At 31.2% G+C, this 17,990-nt stretch overlaps 1 protein-coding gene across 3 annotated transcripts in view; it reads left to right on the top strand.

The window, feature by feature from the left end:
* Positions 1-17,990, top strand: part of LOC143047486 (sestrin-3-like) — a 61,527-nt gene that overhangs the window by 40,079 nt on the left and 3,458 nt on the right. Inside the window, exons 1-5 of one of the 3 annotated variants that reach the window (XM_076220542.1) lie at positions 10,692-10,828; positions 13,097-13,126; positions 15,570-15,740; positions 16,621-16,803; positions 17,642-17,827. In XM_076220542.1, the coding sequence (XP_076076657.1) occupies positions 10,811-10,828; positions 13,097-13,126; positions 15,570-15,740; positions 16,621-16,803; positions 17,642-17,827 (588 nt within the window). In that variant the 5' untranslated portion in view covers positions 10,692-10,810. Of the gene's footprint in view, positions 1-10,691; positions 10,829-11,716; positions 12,026-13,096; positions 13,127-15,569; positions 15,741-16,620; positions 16,804-17,641; positions 17,828-17,990 lie in introns of those variants that run through there. The other 2 variants (XM_076220541.1, XM_076220540.1) reach the window with 2 other exon arrangements.

Raw genomic sequence — 17,990 nt, 5'->3', positions numbered from 1 at the left:
AAATTCCCCATATAATAATTGGGAACTATATTCCTAGACCACGAACAAAGGGAATTAATTGTGATCCGAGGCCTTATGTAACCTAGCTAATTTTCCAAATCAAGTTTGGATCATATGTTTCAGTGTCAACTTTTCATACCTTCATTAAGAGAAAGATCTTCATTCTGAAGAAAATTAATCTGAAAGATTTGTTTTTAAACCTTTTTCCTAATTTGTTTTTTGGAATTTTATGAATTTCATTAATGAAAATTTAATTAGCAAAGACTGGTTTTATAATCAATGTTGTTTTGGTTTGTTGTTGTTTTAGTGTTGTTGTCTAATAGCCTGTTTGGTACTTTTTATTGGAAATTTATTGAAAGCCAATCGCAGAAGAAAGACCTGTCAGTTATCTCATTTTGGTTAACTTGTAATGTAAGGTTGCTGTTAAACTTATTTGTGTTTGGAAGATTTATTTTTTCATTAATAATGCATCAATATTGACAAAGATGGACCTACACTCTTATCAGGGGCAGATCCAGCCATTTTAAAAAGGGGGGTTTCCCAACCCAGAGTAAAGGGGGGTTCCAACTACATGCTCCCATTCAAATGCATTGATCGTAAAAAAAAAAGGGGGGGTTGCAACCCCTGGATCTGCCACTGCTTATGTCTTTATGGTTGACACTTTTACAGGATTACTCAGTCTGACTGGTATTTTTTTCAAGTCATATGTCAGATAGATATTGTCTAATTCATATGATTTTGACATTCTGACACACACCCAGGAAACGGGTCACTATTAAGAGATTTCATAATAATAAAAAAAAAGGGCCATTAATGCTTATTCTAGTTGTAACTGCTTGTCAATTATCTATCAAAATTTATGTGGGGCTAGAAAAAAAATTGGCTTTTACAGCATTTTCTTTTCCTGAAAAAACCCCAATTAATTTATCGAGTTTTTTATATGTCTAGCTGTCTTTTTTTTTATCAGCGTATACATGATTGACATATGAATAACTATTTTTTGTTAACTGGACATGGATATGAAAGGTCTAGGTTGGTTCTTAATCTAGTTCAGTTTAGTACTTTCATATATATCTTAATGTTTCGATATATACTTTGGCCATTAGTATGCTTAAATTTGTTAGCATTAATTGAAATAATGAAATATAGTTGATATGAAAATGTAAAAGATACAGATATATATGTGAATGTTACGACAGCAAGAAGCAACCCATCAACACAAAGAAATAATCAAAAATAAAATGAAAATTTTAAGGTCAAACCATTGACTTTCATTATAAATTTCGTATATTTCTATACTTTTCTAAGAAATTTTTATATAATTAATTACATCAGAATTTTTCATGGCCCACTTATGGGCATTATGTTTTCTAGTCTGTGTGTCCGTTTGTTGGTCTGTTCATTCGTCCGTCTATCCTGTTTCAGGTTAAAGTTTTGGGTGAAGGTAGTTTTTGATGAAGTTGAAGTCCAATCAAAACTGAAACTAAGTACACATGTTCCCTATGATATGATATTTCTAATTTTTATGCGAAATTAGGGATTTTACCCCATATTCACGGTCCACTGAACATAGAAAATGATAGTGTGGATGGAGCATCTGTGTACTATTGACACGTTCTTGTTTTAAATGAAGACCTTCAATGAAGTTATAGCAAACAGTGTTTTCCTTTTTTCACTAAGGTAAGGTGGGTGTTTTGAAAACATAACTTGCAACCGGGTGTTTTTTTTTAAATGTCCAACCTTTTTTTATTTACTGTGGGTGCACGCGGGGTCACAAAAATAAAGATTAGTATAATATTCACTTTTAATGGAGTTGAACAAACATAAATAGAATTAGTCATATTAATTGTCAAATATTCTTTGATTTTATTTTTTTTTCAAAAATTTAATCATCTCTTATATCTCTACTTTCATTTACAATCTTATGCATCAATATGGATTGAAGGCCTTTCAATCCAGGTTTCCGTCCTGTTTCTTGCTTTTGTGCCGTATTTTTGGCACACAGAACAGTTACAGTATCCTTCCTCTGTGACTATGAGTCATTTGAAGTCTTGCTCATATTTGTCTTCACTTGCGTGTCTTTTCCGTTGTTTGGTTGATTTTTGTTCAATTTCAAACAACTCCAACATTACTATCAATTTTATGTAACTTATTTAGTCTAGTATTTTCTTTATCATCATCGTCATCTGCCTTTCTTTTTCCCCGATTGATTAATGAAAACATTGAAATTTGACGTTTGGACGCCATCTTTGTCAATGAAAACAAGGCGGGATTAGTATTCAAATTTTAACGGTACGGAACCGAAAAATATCCGGATTTTGAAAAAAAAGCCGACTGTGACCTCCTAAAATCGAAAGGTGGTCGGCTTTCAAAAGAAGGTGGTCGGCACACCCGGCTTAAATGCCGAATGGAAAACACTGGCAAACTTTTATGATATGAGGATAGCATTTTATTTTTAAAAAAAATACAATATTGTTTAAAATAAATTTGAAAGAGTTAATAATTTTGGTTTTTAAATCATTCTGCAATAAATATACATTTTTCAAAATTATTTTATATATCATTTATAAGTCAATATGAGATTGTTATAAATTTACCAAAAAAAATCATCAGATATTTTTTTGATTCTGTGCAGCTCCTGATATCAGTGTCCCGGGTTCAATAGTTTAGCTTTCTATCAGACCCCATGAAATGTTTAGCTCAAACCACACTCACACTCTGTATGTGCCATGTTCCAAGTCAGGTCAGACTGTGATTAATATTGTCAGTTGTTGTGTGCATTATTTGACATTTTTCATGTCATGCCCTTAAATTAGAGCTGGATATGCTGTATGGGTTTTGCTCATGGTTAAAGGCTGTATGGTGAACTGAGTATAAGTGATTAGGCTTTAATGTCATTTGGTCTTTGAGGAAGAGTTGTTTCATAGGCAATCATATACCACATCGTCTTAATTTTATACTTATGAATTTCATAGCTTTCAACATGCAAAGCTTGTGTTTTGTATGTTAAAAGTGCAATGTACTGTAAACCAACTTATTTTCGCTGATACTTAATTTCGCGTTTTACCCTTTTTAGATCACTTTGCGGCTATTTAATTTCACGATTTTCTGATGTTCAATAATGAATGATCCATGTATAACATATTCGCGACGATTAATATTCGCGTTATTTTTCTATTCGCGAAAGTCGCGAAAATAAATCGCTCGCGAAAATAAGTTGGTTTACAGTGTATCTGGATTTGAGACTCCCAATAACTTTTTTATATATTTTAAGTATCATCAATTATAGATAATGGCTTATTGATTTTCTGTAGCACTGGAAAACTACTGACTAGAATAAAAAATTGTGTAAATTTTCCATTATTTCTGAATGAGGATGAATTAGTGGTGTCATAGTGTTAACATAATCGAGAAAATCTCCTTTGGCCTTGTCATATATACATAAGGAAATAGACTCTTCTGCCTAGCGCTTTTTTATTAAATTAAGTGTGTAATTAGTTTTTAAAACTTTAATTTCCTATGATTAAAAAAAACAAACTTCTGACTTGTAAAAGGATTAAAATGTTAGAATATTGGGTTAATTTTTGAACTTTATGTATCAAAACCTGATATCTTGCATATTAGATTTACATCATTGTCTTAATGGGTAGTTATGTTACAGCATGACTAAATTAATTTGCTTTGTTTTTCACAATCTACATGGATATTTAGTATAAAATCATCCAAAACTGTTTTCATCTAGATCCGCTGAAGTGACAAGCAATATTCAATTACCTAAAATTATGCACCATTTCAAAAATCCTGGATAGTGGTAGAAAGAATATATGAGTCTTAAGCAAAAAAAATTCAAGTTGAAAACTCTATACTATCTTTAGGATACTAATTATTTGATTGGACCTATTTGCAATTTTTTTTCAAAATTCTCTTATAAGCAATATGAGTGGGCCTGAGTGGCAAAGTCAGGTCTAAGTAGTTCTACTACTGTAATCGATAGCCAGTCAACAGTCTGGGTTGTGAGTTCAAACCCAGGAAAGTGTGGGTGCACTTGACTCCAATCTTAATTGACCTAAGGATTTTCAGTTTTCCTATCAAAGGTATGTGGTTTTCTCCCATAAGAGCTGTCATTATAGCCCAAAAGTGGTGTTAAAACACCAACAGTCAGTCAATCAAAGCAAGATGTAGATTTGTGGATTTTTTGTTTCCAGCTTTTGTAGAAAAAAATAATTTTGTTCTTGACCCTGAGAAAAAAAATTTGTTTTACCCACAGTTTATTTCTCGGTTACAACTATATGTAATGGTAAAATTGAAAGAAAAAAATTGTTTTCTACTTGTCGCCAAAAAAATTGTTTTTTGCCAAAGGCGATAAAAAAAGTTTGTCCAGAAAAAAATTCCATAGCCCCCTCAGAAAATCAAATGGTTGCTGCCTTATGATATGCCTTTCTAATTTAAATGTCAAACTAGAACACACCCGCGAAATCGCGGGCATTCAGAGCGTAGTTTAAAGTATGTAAAGTGTTGTTGGAAGAATTTTGTAAAATATTGAATGACTGGAGAATTTCAGCAAAAGTATCATAAGTCATATATAGGTTATTTGGGACAGGAAAATGCTTTTTATTTTATCCCTCCTCCTTTATTTCCAAAATTCCCAATTTTTGGTTTTCTATCAAATTCAATATGAACATAGTTTTCATTTAGTATGTTATGAACATTTAAGTAAGGAGCCTGTAATTCAGTGGTTGTCGTTTGTTTATGTGTTACATATTTGTTTTTCGTTCACTTTTTGTACATAAATAAGGCCGCTAGTTTTCTGGTTTGAATTGTTTTACATTGTCAGTTCGGGGCCTTTTGAAGCTGAGTATACGGTATGGGCTTTGCTCGTTGTTGAAGGTCGTACGGTGACCTATAGTTGTTAATTTCTGTGTCATATTGGTCTCTTGTGGAGAGTTGTCTCAACATGGCATTCATACCACATCTTCTTTTTTTTGTAATCAATGAATTTTGTAAAAGATTTAATGACTGGAGAATTTCAGAAAAGGTATCAAAAGTTCACATGAATATTTTTAGCGCTTATCTGTATATTATGAACATTCATTGCTATATAAATATAGTGTATTTACTTTCAATTCTAAGTTTACTAATCGATCCATGGTGGTCATTGATATAGTATACAGACCCTCTGTATTTAATAAACTCTGTGACCGTCGTGGATAGTAAACTTGAAAATGATAACAGATAGAAATTCCGAAAATACACTTTATTCTTGTATATGTATGTTCAAAATATACAGAAAAACGCAAACCGGAAGTCTAATCTGACTTAAAATTTTGTCCAATGACGGGACAATATCCGGATGCCTTTTTCTCGTGTTTCTCCCAAAATAACTCAATCTGAATAATCATATGAATGGATGACAAATGCGACTATGCACTGTACCTATAGGACACAGAGGCGTGTTGATTAATTTATTGTGGAAAGGAGAGAAGCGACACCAAAAATTAGGTCTTCTCGTTTAATAGTATAGATTTGAGTTCTGACCCCATTTCACGGTCCACTAAACATAGAAAATGAAAGTGGGAGTGGGGCATCTGTGTACTGGGGACACATTCTTGTTTAAATGCATCCAAATTTAAAAATTTTAATCAAGAGTTTTAAAAAAAAAAGACTTATCTATTGAAAACCCATCCACATTCATTGATGACAGATAACATGAATGAAAAGAGTAAAGATTAAATCATGTGCACTTTCATACTTGTTAACTGTGTAAAAGTAACATGTAACAGTACAGAATCTTGACTAATTGAAAGTCACCTTGCATGTTCTTTTTGTTTGTCAGGTGATTTTCTATATTTAGATGTGATGCAATCCATCAAGGTGTGAAAAAGCATGGCTCAGGTAGATGCTAAGGTAAAATAGATGTTGTGCTCAAGCAGTTTCAGATGAATATCTCTTGAACAAAAGACTTAAATCTACCAAAAAAGAAAAGTGTACATTTTACATTTTTTTTTTTCTTCTAAATTCTTAATTTTACGTTCTGACTTCCAAACCAAGGCTTTGTGCTAGTGACAGTTTTATGTCAAGACTAGAATTTATGTAAACCCCCCAAAAAATCACCACTTTATTGATAAGTCAAACATGTATTTATTTAAGGAATAATAAAATCTTGAATCATTAACTACCGGTATTTATGAGCAGACATATTTACAAAGACTTTTTACCAGTTATTTTTTTTTTATCTGCAGCTTTTTTGTGGATTGTAATTCGAGGACAACATGTAACTCAGAGGGAAGGAAATTAGTAATTTCTATAAAAAAAATATCTGATTTTCCAACTTTGAAGAAAAAAACATTTGATAGAGGAGAAAGGAAAATGAGTTTCTGCACCCTGGTATACTCCATTTAATAGAATGTTATGTTGACAAGAAATGTTTTGCTTTGCATGGCAAGAAAAATAATTTAGAATTGTGTGGAAATTGAAATATAAAAAAACCAACACACAACTTACCCCTTCTGATGAAAGCAAGGATTTGTATTATATGTAAGATCTTACTATACAAAGTATAGGGGGGGGGGTTATACCAAAATATTTCTTGTTCCCTTTAACATTAAAAAAATGCTTGTTTTTAATAAAAGTCTTAAATGTCGCCTGAGAAAAAAAAACCTCTCTATTTACAAACTAGTTAAGGTCACAGTGTTTAATTATGTTCATTGCTTCCTGGTCTGTGCCTAAGTATGATGCCGATTTATGGTCTTCTGAGGTCAAATGCTTAGTCTGTGCCTTCTGAGGTCAAATGCTTAGTCTGTGCCTTGTGATGCCCAAATCTTGGTCTGTACCTTTTGATGTCAAATGCTTGGTCTGTGCCTTATGATGTCAAATGCTTGGTCTGTGCCTTATGATGTCATGTTTAATCTGTGCCTTATGATGTCAAATGCTTGGTCTGTGCCTTATGATGTCAAATGTTTGGTCTATGCCTTATGATGTCAAATGCTTGATCTGTGCCTTGTGATGCCCAATGCTTGGTCTGTGCCTTATGATGTCAAATGCTTGGCCTGTTCCTTTTGATGTCAAATGTTTGGTCTGTGCCTTATGATGTCAAATGCTTGGTCTGTGCCTTTTGATGTCAAATGTTTGGTCTGTGCCTTATGATGTCAAATGCTTGGTCTGTGCCGTATGATGTCAAATGCTTGGTATGTGCCTTTTGATGTCAAATGCTTGGTCTGTGCCTTGTAATGCCTAAATTGCTTGGACTGTGCCTTGTGATGCCCAATGTGTGATGTGTGCCTGAAATGAGGCCTGCTTTAATTTGCTTTCTGATGTCCAATGCTTGGTCTGTGCCAAATGCGCTGCCGAGTTCATCCCTTAAATGATCTCCAATGCTTGGTCTGTGATTTAAATGATGCCTGGTTTTGTACCTCATGATGCCCAAATATATGGTCTGTTCCTTATGCTGTACAATTCTGATAATCATATTAATAAAAGATCTTCAACACACCAGAAATTAATTTAGCACATTAATTAATTAATATCTGTACACAACTGGGTTGGCCTTTGTCCATGATATGAGATATAAACCTAATAAATGAATTATATAATTTTAGACTGACAATTGACATTATATAACACCTGCTAACAGCTGGATGCTTTTAATTATTTGACGCTAGGTCAAGGACTTTCAAGACTTCAAATTAGTTTTATGGGATGCAAGCTTTTGATGTTATTCATCCGAAATTAATCAAAATTAAGCATTAAGAGGCTCAGAGTTAAGTTAAATCTAATTGTAATTTTTACTTTGAAATCATTGATTTAACATTTATTTTTCTTTAATTTTCACTTTTCCATTATCATTAGATAATTATTGGTCTGCTTAAGAAATATTAGACATGTACTTTGCAAGTCAACTGAATTTGAATTAAAGACTTTAAAAAGGGTTATCTTGGCAAAAGTTTCAACAAAACTGCATTGATGTCAACATAGCAAATATATAAAAGTCCCCCCCCCCCAAAAAAAAAATAATGATGTATATGTTATATTTAGCCTTTCAATTTCTGTTTATTTTCCCCGTTGAAGATGTAGAAGCAAATACTTCATTTAGCAGTAGTTGATTTAATTTTAATTATTGTTTTCAATTTTTCTGGCAAAAAACATCAAAAGAAAAAATTTAGAAAAAATAAATTAAAAAAATAAAATAAGGGAAGTTGCCAAAACACTGGGTTACATTTAAACAATAATTTTCTTTTCAAATATATAAAAACATAAGATGACTGTAATTTAATTTTGAAAAATAGCCTGTGGATTTGACTCCCGGTCAATATTTATCTGTAGTCTGTTACATACAGATCTTTAGTTTGTTTTTGGATGACCAACTTAATGTATTTAATGTATTGCTTAAAGGCAAACAACCAAATTTATTATAAAATCAGCTGATCTTTGTATATATTGACAATATATATTCTCATGGTCACATTTATTACAATGATTTTCTAACATGATTTAAATCTCTTTCCTGCAGATTTATCATCTTGTGTGGTTTTTGTGATTCAAAAATAATTTGATTCTTATGTAGAAAAATTGCAGAAGACAAAAATAAAAAAAAATTGAGAAACTTACAATTTTAAAGCCCATTTGTCACTATCAAAGTTGTTGTTACTTTGTCTGAAAGTCAAGAACATAGGATGAGATTCTATTTCATCCATCGGTTCATCAAAGTTTTGTTTTAAATTTTCTTTGCATTTTCTTTTGTTTGACAGTAGAATGTGACTATAAAGAAATTAATCCAAAAAAAATACATAAAAAGTGTGTGCAAGAAAACTTTGAAACATGCTTAGCTTCGCTCTTCATATTAAATACAAACCCAAAGCAATTGAAAATCATGTTGAAAGTTGAAAACAAAAAAATTGAATATTTGTATAATTAAAACAGGCAAAAGTAAGAAGGTAAAGGGATGACAAAAGACTGAAACTGACTGGCTGGCATCAGGGGTGGATCCAGCTATTTTAAAAAGGGGTCTTCAACCCAGGATAAAGGGGGGGGGGGGGTTACAACTATATGTCCTCATTCAAATACATTTATTTATCGTCCAAAACCCTTTAAGACACCCCCACCCCCTGGATTTGCACCACTGGGCATTGTTTCTAACGAATAATGTTTATATGTGTGTTTGCCTTTTCATTTGGAAAGAAACTTCTAGTGATGAAATTTCCTCCAGTGGTGGTCCGTAACTGCTTACTCTTTTCTATACCTACAATGTACAAATGTCCTGACAGCGAAAGTTTACTTATTGGCTTATATCTATGATCAATTGAACATCCAGTCAATAGAAATATGCTATGATTTGATAGTTATCTAATTATGTACTTTTAGTGTAGAGCAATCAACTGTGTTTACATTTTCTGGGTCACTATGGCCTTAAAACCTAAGGTATGCTGTTTAGATGATGTACTGTTAGGTAAATATTTGAAAACTAGTTAGTTCCAGGTTGAAAACAAAAACAAATTTTTCTTTACTGGTTTAGTTGATAGTACAGAACAGGGGAGGATCCAGCCATTTGAAAAAGGGGGGGGGGGTTCCCAACCCAGGGTAAAGGGGGGGTTCCAACTATATGCTCCCATTCAAATGCATTGATCGGCCAAAAAAAAAAGGGGGTTTCAACCCCCGGAACCCCCCCCCCCCTTTGATCCGCCAATGCAGAATAAAAAACAATTCAAAGCATATAAAATGGCATCAGTAATAACATCAATCAAAGCATGTTGACTTAATTTGGGAAGAGTACAATATTTTTTTCCCTTCAGATCGTCACCATTATTAGTTATATAGCATCTTATAATGCACCATTGACACTTAATGACTACTTTTGGTGTTTTTTTTCAGTGGAATTATGAAAAAAAAATGCCTTAGACATAATTTTGTTCAAATGATGATGTTTAATGATTTTCTAATTTAGTAATTAGATTGAAAATTTTGCAATAACAGATCATAATGAATTTCAGCTAAAACCAAATACCAAAAATTCATAATTTTCTACAAAATTTAGTTGATCTCTCGACAAAATAATGCTATCTGTGGTCTGTAGGAAGATTGCCAGCAAGGATTGAAGCACTCTAAACATTTCGATTTCTACTGAAGCGAGTAGAATACAATAAAGGGACTGGGGAAATGAGACAAAGATATTTATGTTGTAATTTTTTAATCCCGAACTATGCAAGTAACACACATAGGTTTTTATATATAACAGATAGGTAGGGCCTGCTTTAGAGATAAAATGTAAACAGCTAAATCCTTAAATGTCAGGCTCTTTAAGGGGGAAACTTAGAGCTAGGACATAACTAGATTGAGAATAACAGATACATAGACCGGCATTCCATTATTCACATGAATAAAGCTGAAATTTGTTCAAGGCAGATTTTGATAATTTTTGAAGAAAAAAAAAATCACTATTTTTCCTTACAACAGATATCAAATATTATTTTATATTTTATCTTAGAAGTAAGAGTAGCTTTTAACATTTAAACAAATTGACAAAAGCGTGATGATGATCTGGTTATCTCTTAATATTTTGACCTATTAAAATTCAAGTTTTGCTTCTTCCTCTTCTTGCATCCAGGAACATATATATAAGATAGATATACTGTTCCCAGTTGCATCATACAATATTATGGGATTGTGTAGTATAAAATTAATGAACATGTAAAATGCCATGAACACACAAATATGTTGTTTAATATATAGAAGACGATTACCCACACACAAGGATGTTGAAAAAATTAACAATAAAAACGTTGTTTTAGTCAGGATATATTTGGTGTTAAGTTGTTGAATGGATGATTCTCTCAGGGTAAGGGTTTATAAAATAGAAAATGTACACTTGCTTTGATTTAAAAAAAAAAAACATGATATTTTTTCTATCAAATAGTAACATAACGGTCTAGTTTAAAATTACTCTTAGGCAATATAATAATGGTGTATTGACATGCTTTCACATTTTCCCCTGTTATATTGGCATATATATACTATATTTTTATGCTTTCAAATAACTTTTACTTAGTATAACCAGAGACATATATATATACGTCTCTGATTTCTCTGATAATACAAAATTATATATTTAACTTTTTTCATTAAGGCATAAATCATTCTGATCAAAAGGTATTACAATGTAAGTTTTTTTGTTTTTGAAATACCAAAAAAAAAGTAATTTATTTATGACAATGAAGTAAAAATATGACTAAAGTTACTTTGTTGTTTATAAGTTTGTTTGTATAGATCGTAAAAAAATGTGGAGAGGAATCATTTTTATTTAAATTTTCGGGAGAAATATTCTTATTTTTAACTTAATATGTACTTTCAACCTTGGATCTATATCTAAAAACGTAATTTGATAGATATTTTTTCGCAATAATTATATTTTTCTTAGTAAGTTGAAGGTCGTTTCGATACACACCTCCAGTTTTAGCCAATAAATAGCACGTAATCGTTCGACCTCTTTCTAAACCAATCAAATTTGACTTTCGGCACAATGAAAGACCGGTACATTTTTGTTCTTATGAGCAGTTTCTATTATTCGCCTTATTTTAATACGTTTTGAAATATATCCCTTATAACCTCAGCCAAATTTTGGTATTAAGTCGAAAAAAGTAAACAACTTAGTGAGTAATTTGTTTTTTATCTTGTGGAAAATTTCTAACCATGTGACTGGTATCTCACCGGCGGTTGGTTACATCCCGAGGTAAAGGTCATCATGAATAAAATTTACATATATTGACATCATTGTTGAAATTTATCAGCTGTTTTAATTCATTCAAATCCAACGAAGGAACTACACGTTAAATATTCTGTGCAAACATAAATGTATGATCTATCAGGATACTTTGATAATTGCTCTTGCAATTTAAACTTTGATCTCATAAACGGCAATACGGAGCCAGTAACTGTGATATTACCCTTTTGTGGTATGTGCAATAGGAATAAAAATCTCCAAGATCCGCGGAAAAAGTCACGTCTGTCAAAAAATGACACTATGATTTTGAAAGAGGTAGGCACTTAGAATATTATTTGAAATTATGTTATATTTAGTTTGTTTATTTCATTAATTTAAAATTCATTAAAAATTAAAGGATTTGTATTGTTTTGCCGGCCAATTTCCGGTAAACTGGAATTTTGCTGAATCTCCCGTTTGTAGGCCAGGTCCCCTGACAGGTGTCCGTCAGTGCTACGGTCAGCTGTTTTGAGTCTGGATGTCGAACAAAGAATTGTGGATTCTGTATCTTTGTTATCATAATTGCAAAAAAGGATTTTTTTCCCAACAAAAGATTAAAGTAAAAAGAATCATTCAAGTTATTTTAAAGTACCGGCCGGTTTAAAAGGATGTGTCTGGTCTTGTCAGACAATGAAGCCCTTTGTTATGCAATGATATATTTATACAACAACAGTTATTGTATACATATATTGAATGTGTTGAAGACACATCCTTAAAATATATTAAAAACATGGAAATTCCAAATCAATACCTGCTGCATATTTAATAATATGAATATTGTATGTTTGGTTTGTTAATGATAATCTTATTGTAAGATTTTGCATCAGTGAAACCATGTCTCTAATGAAACTGATATACATTTGTAGTTTCAATTAATTTGATAATGAAATATGAAATTCACTGTCTAATTTGGGTAAATCATTTCCTTGTAACAAACTTTAAAATGACATTTGCTGATTAGACATCTTAAATATTCAAGTTGGGATTGCTTAAAATTTAGTGGACAAAGGAGACACTAGACCTTTTTCAACCTGTGCACAGTGGTCATCCTTGGTTATAATCTGACCCATGTCCATGTTCACTCAACTTTATATCTATCATTCTGTAAAAAAATTACATACAAGTACTAAATCAGCCGAAAGTTATTATGTGATAATCTTTACCTTTTCTGATGTGCACTGCATAATTTTTTTAAAGTTTATGGTAAAATTTTATTTGTGTTGGCATAGACCTGTTTACAGCTGAAAGAAATTGTAATCTGAGGATTTTTTTTGCTTACATTGTATTTAATTAAAAAAAAATTATATTTGTTAAATTCTTCATTATATCTATTTTCTTTCTTTTTAGATTATACCAGTCAACACTTCTGAAGATCAGGTAATTATCATCTATATATAACAAATTTACCCGTTTCAGAATCTTTATGCATTCAGGCCCGGGTTATATTTTTAAAAGCATGCACCAAGAAGTTGGTATTTGATAAAACACATCAGATTCAAATTCAAAAACAATTTCCCATACATGTATATACATTTGTATTCAGGGTTCAATTTTTTATGACTCTATATATATTCAAAAATGGAAAAGTAAAATTGGTTGTATACCACAAATTGCCAAATAAGAATTAGCTCAACAGTCAGTTTAAATGACAAAATTGCCTATAAACATAATAATAAAGTTAAATTCTTCAAGAAAGTTTTAGATAGCACAGGACACTATTGTCCTATTTATGAATGGTCAAGATGGTCCATAGCTATTTAAAGTGTTTGGAAAATAATTAACTGGATTTTGATCTTGTCATTTTTGCTTTGGTTCTATTCTTTAAGCTACATTGTAGATGTAGACAAACAGTTTGGGGGCTGAAACATATGCTCCATTCTCTGGGCTGTTACATATGCATACAGTCTGTTTCACTCCAAGAATGTTACAAAAGTAACATTTTGAAAAATATATGTACTTTTGAACTTTTTTTGTTCAAGTTTTTCATTTTTCATTTTCAAGAAATCATCCTCATTTGATTAAAGTAAGTCTAAGGCTTCAATTATGATATAAGTTAAATTATATTTTTTCAAAAATTAAAATGTCTCCTTTCAAATATTTTCCTTCAGCTTGAAGAAGAAAAACATTGCATAAACCACATTGTTAAGATACATAATTGTTACATGTAATCAATATATATACATTTGTAACATGTTTTATTCAATATTTAATTTTTACCTGTTTGTTATTTGAATAAGTAGTTAAAAAGGTAATTATATTAACCAATGGTCACACTTCAATAATTTTGTTCCGGTTGACACTAGTTTAAATTCTATTTAAAAAGGGGAAGGAAACCACTTTAAAAGGATTGTATTAAAAAGAATTGTATAGGGTAGATTTGCTGATGCAATTACATGCTTAAGGTTTGTGGAAGGGTGATGCAATCAAGAAATACATAAATAGCTGATGAAACTGTAGGATCTTGTTATTCTTAATTAAGGATGTTAAGCAGATAGGTTGTGTTTAGTTATATATCAGTGAATGGTTATATTTTGTGTGTGGATTATATATTGTGAAAGAAAGAAAAATGATGATCCAACTACAGGATTTTCAAAATAAAAAGGTAGAGTTTTAAACATTTTTTTTAATGGAAAATAAGATAAGATAAAAAGAAGTTATTGAAGAGCAATTGAAAAAGGATTATATTTTTTAAGAGCCAAAATTGGTACATGTATTTACATGTTATTAAGACCTTTGTCTAAATACATTAAGATGAGAGTTTATATCCTAAGTACTTTAAAATATATAATTGTAAACTTTTTGGAAAGGAATATTTCAGTTTGGATTTTATTCACATGGTTTTGGAGAAGACTTTTTTCCATTTTTAAATAAATCAGCTTTTTAGAAAAATAGATAAGTTGTAAATCCATAACCATTTTTTATTTCACAAAATATGAAATATAGATTTCTGTAGAGGGTGTAAAAAGAATCATAATGTTTTTACCAAATATAACTGAATTTAATGGATGTTCTGTCCTTGTACTTTATGTATTTGTCAAAGCTCAGTTGACAGGCAATCAGTCAGTCACGCTTGACAGAACTTATAAACATGACTTTAATTAAATTATTACTTAATTAGCCAAGGTTTGCTGATTACAGCTATTTTTGATAGATTACATTAATGATAATATTGCAGTTTAGGGAATTCTATTGAATTCCAGATAATCATATTGATAGATTTTGTTGGCATATTTTTCGAATTATGTAATATATCATTAAGAGTGTAATAAACTTATGAAATCCATAATTAAAGTGTTATAATTGTAAATTATAAGACAAACACACTTTCCATCTGTCAGGTGATAATTTACCTGCTTAATGTGTTTAATGTGATAACTCTGATTAAGTTTGTTCAATATTAAAATTTATAGCATGATTATGTACACAAATGTAGTTGTCATAGAAAAGATTAACATTGATCATTTCATCTTTGACATACAAATGCTGGCATATTGTAAACGGGTAATATTGAGTAATAATAAAGGTTATATTTTTTTTATAATTGGACTTTACAAAGTTTATTAGATCATTGGCCATTCTTATTTTAGATTTTACAAAGTTTAGAATACTTTATTGGCCAAGATTGCCTTACAAAAAATTGTATACATAATTTAAGTAAATTTTTTAAAACTTGTCATTGTATGAAGCCTATGAATTTTGAATACCATCCCACCAACTCCTTCCAATAATTTGAAAGTCCAGTGAGTGAGTGAGTGTGATAAGAGGAATTAGTTTGAAATATCAACTATATCTTATGATTATTTTTTTTCTGTCTTTTCAGACACAAATGGTATTTATAGACGCTTTCCTACAGAATAACAGACTGGACCACTTGACGCAGTTGATGGGGTACCACCCGACCTATCTAGAAAACTTCCTACGGACCCAGCAATATTTGCTCCGTGGAGATGGACCTCTACCATTTCATTACAGACACTACATCGCCATTATGGTAAGGATAAAAAATACTTCAAACGGTTATAATCTAGTAATAAAATGCTTTTATTGACTTTATTTATAGATGTATAGTATTTCAATGGTAAAGGATGAAAAAAAAAATAATGGAAATCGCTATTTTCACTATTTGTTTTCGTTGCAAAACAATATTTAGGTCGTAATAACTTTTAGCTGACAAAGACCCCTGTTAATTGCTTGTTATGTATTTATTTTGTAAAGGTCAGCAGAAAAAAACAGATTCTAGTAAGATACTAGTAAACACGATTTTTGCAATGTTTGTCTTGTTTTATTTGGTATAAATACACACACAGTACATAATAATGTATAGCCACAAACTAATTTAAATGGGAGGGCCCTGTAGCAACTAACAAACTTACATATAAGTGACAAGCGTTTGGTTTACCGCAAACACAGTTTTTTAAACGTCTGACAAATGTAAATTGCTCGTGTGACTTGTGGCGTGATTGGGTTATACAATGATGTCAATTACGGTCTCCAATTACAGAGGTCGTAAAATGTGTCTTGAGGGTTTATTAGATTTTGAAGAGCTATATTGAAAATTTAAATTAAAATGGGTTCATTCAAGTGTGAGAAGCATGTCCCTTTTTACATTGTTTGAAGTCTCTTTGTTGGATTAAAATTGAAAGGCTACATGTACTTGAAGAAGAAATATTGGCCAGGTGGTGTTATTTTTGTAAAAACAACCCAGAGCATTGAAAATTATAATTTTGAATTATTTGATAAATGAAGAGAAAATTCAGGCAGAAATCAAGCCAACATCTAATTGAATGTACCATTAACACTTATATTATTTTGGTATTAAAATTGAATTTAGATAGTGTTCATAAATCATGGTGTATATGATTTTTTTTTAGGCTGCATCACGACATCAGTGTACATATTTAATACACCTTCATGAAGAAGAGTTCATCTTACAAAATGGAGATCCTGATTGGTTAAAGGGACCAAGTCATATTCCAAAGAAAATTAGGAACCTGTTTGAACTTAACAAATTAATGGCACACAGACCATGGTTGATAAATAAATCTCATATTGAAGTAAGTATACATATTCATACTTAATTTCTAAATTTATATTCTATGCCTTTTTGGTTGACTGTTCACATGTTGGTCAAGCAGAATGTCTAGACAGTTGAGTCTATGATTGTGGTCAGTGGTGGATCCAGGGGGATGGTTGCAGGGTTGGAACCCCATTTTTGGGCGATCAATCCATTTGAAAGGGGACATATAGTTTGAATCCCCCTGGTGGTACTGTATTAGATTTCAAAGTTGCTCATGTGAATATTTGGTCTAATATTTTTGGTTTAAAAAAAACAAGGATAAAATAGAACAAGTTCATAATTATTTGCTGTTTTGAAAACCATGCCAACAAAAATGAAGCAGAATTTTCATTTATGAAGAAAAATGAATCATGCTATACAAGTAGACAGTGGTAGAAGTATTTTACTGATTAGACAAGACACTTGTACAAGTACATGATGAGTGGACTGTCCTAATGACAGATTTTATACTTGGATAACCTTGATGTATTTATAACTCTTGTCATCTTTGGACAGAAGAGTTTTATCCTAAATTATTATAATGATGTCTTTATCATATCTATCTACTGGTCAAGGAAGTGTCATGTCTGGTTTCCTGTTCATTCTAATTAACTGGTTGTATGCTGCTAACTTTTATTTCGTCTGTCACTTTTAATGAAATGAAACCTTTTGAGTTCTTGTCCAAAATGCTGTTAAATTTTATTTGGACATCTTACTTAATATCATGACTTAAACAAATTATAATACTCTAGAGAGGGTTAAAAAAATACCCAAAACATAAAAAAAAAATATTTTGAAGAATTTAAATAATAAAAAAAAATTATTATTTTTTTCAGAAGTTAACAAGAGGAAAAGACAATTGGTCACTATCAGAATTGATGCAGGCTATATGTTTAATGGCACACTTCCATGCCATGTGTAGTTTTGTGTATGGTTGTGGTGTACGGAACGAGCTGGATCATAATGGAGAATCGTTACACCGCCGGTTATCGATGAGCGACGATTCCGATAGTGACACACAGGTACTTGCAATGACTTGGGAGGTTTTATTTCTTGGGCAGTTTGAAATAAATATTATATATTTATTTCTCACAATTGTGCCAAGTAAGTAATAAGATTCCATAAATAAATTATAATTTGATTAGGTACTTGATGGTTAACAACATAAACATGATAGAATTTTAA

This window comes from Mytilus galloprovincialis, chromosome 10 (genome assembly GCF_965363235.1).
Source record: "Mytilus galloprovincialis chromosome 10, xbMytGall1.hap1.1, whole genome shotgun sequence".
NCBI lineage: Eukaryota > Metazoa > Mollusca > Bivalvia > Mytilida > Mytilidae > Mytilus > Mytilus galloprovincialis.
The sequence above is the reverse complement of the archived record's forward strand: the minus strand, read 5'-3'. Positions and strand labels throughout refer to the sequence as shown.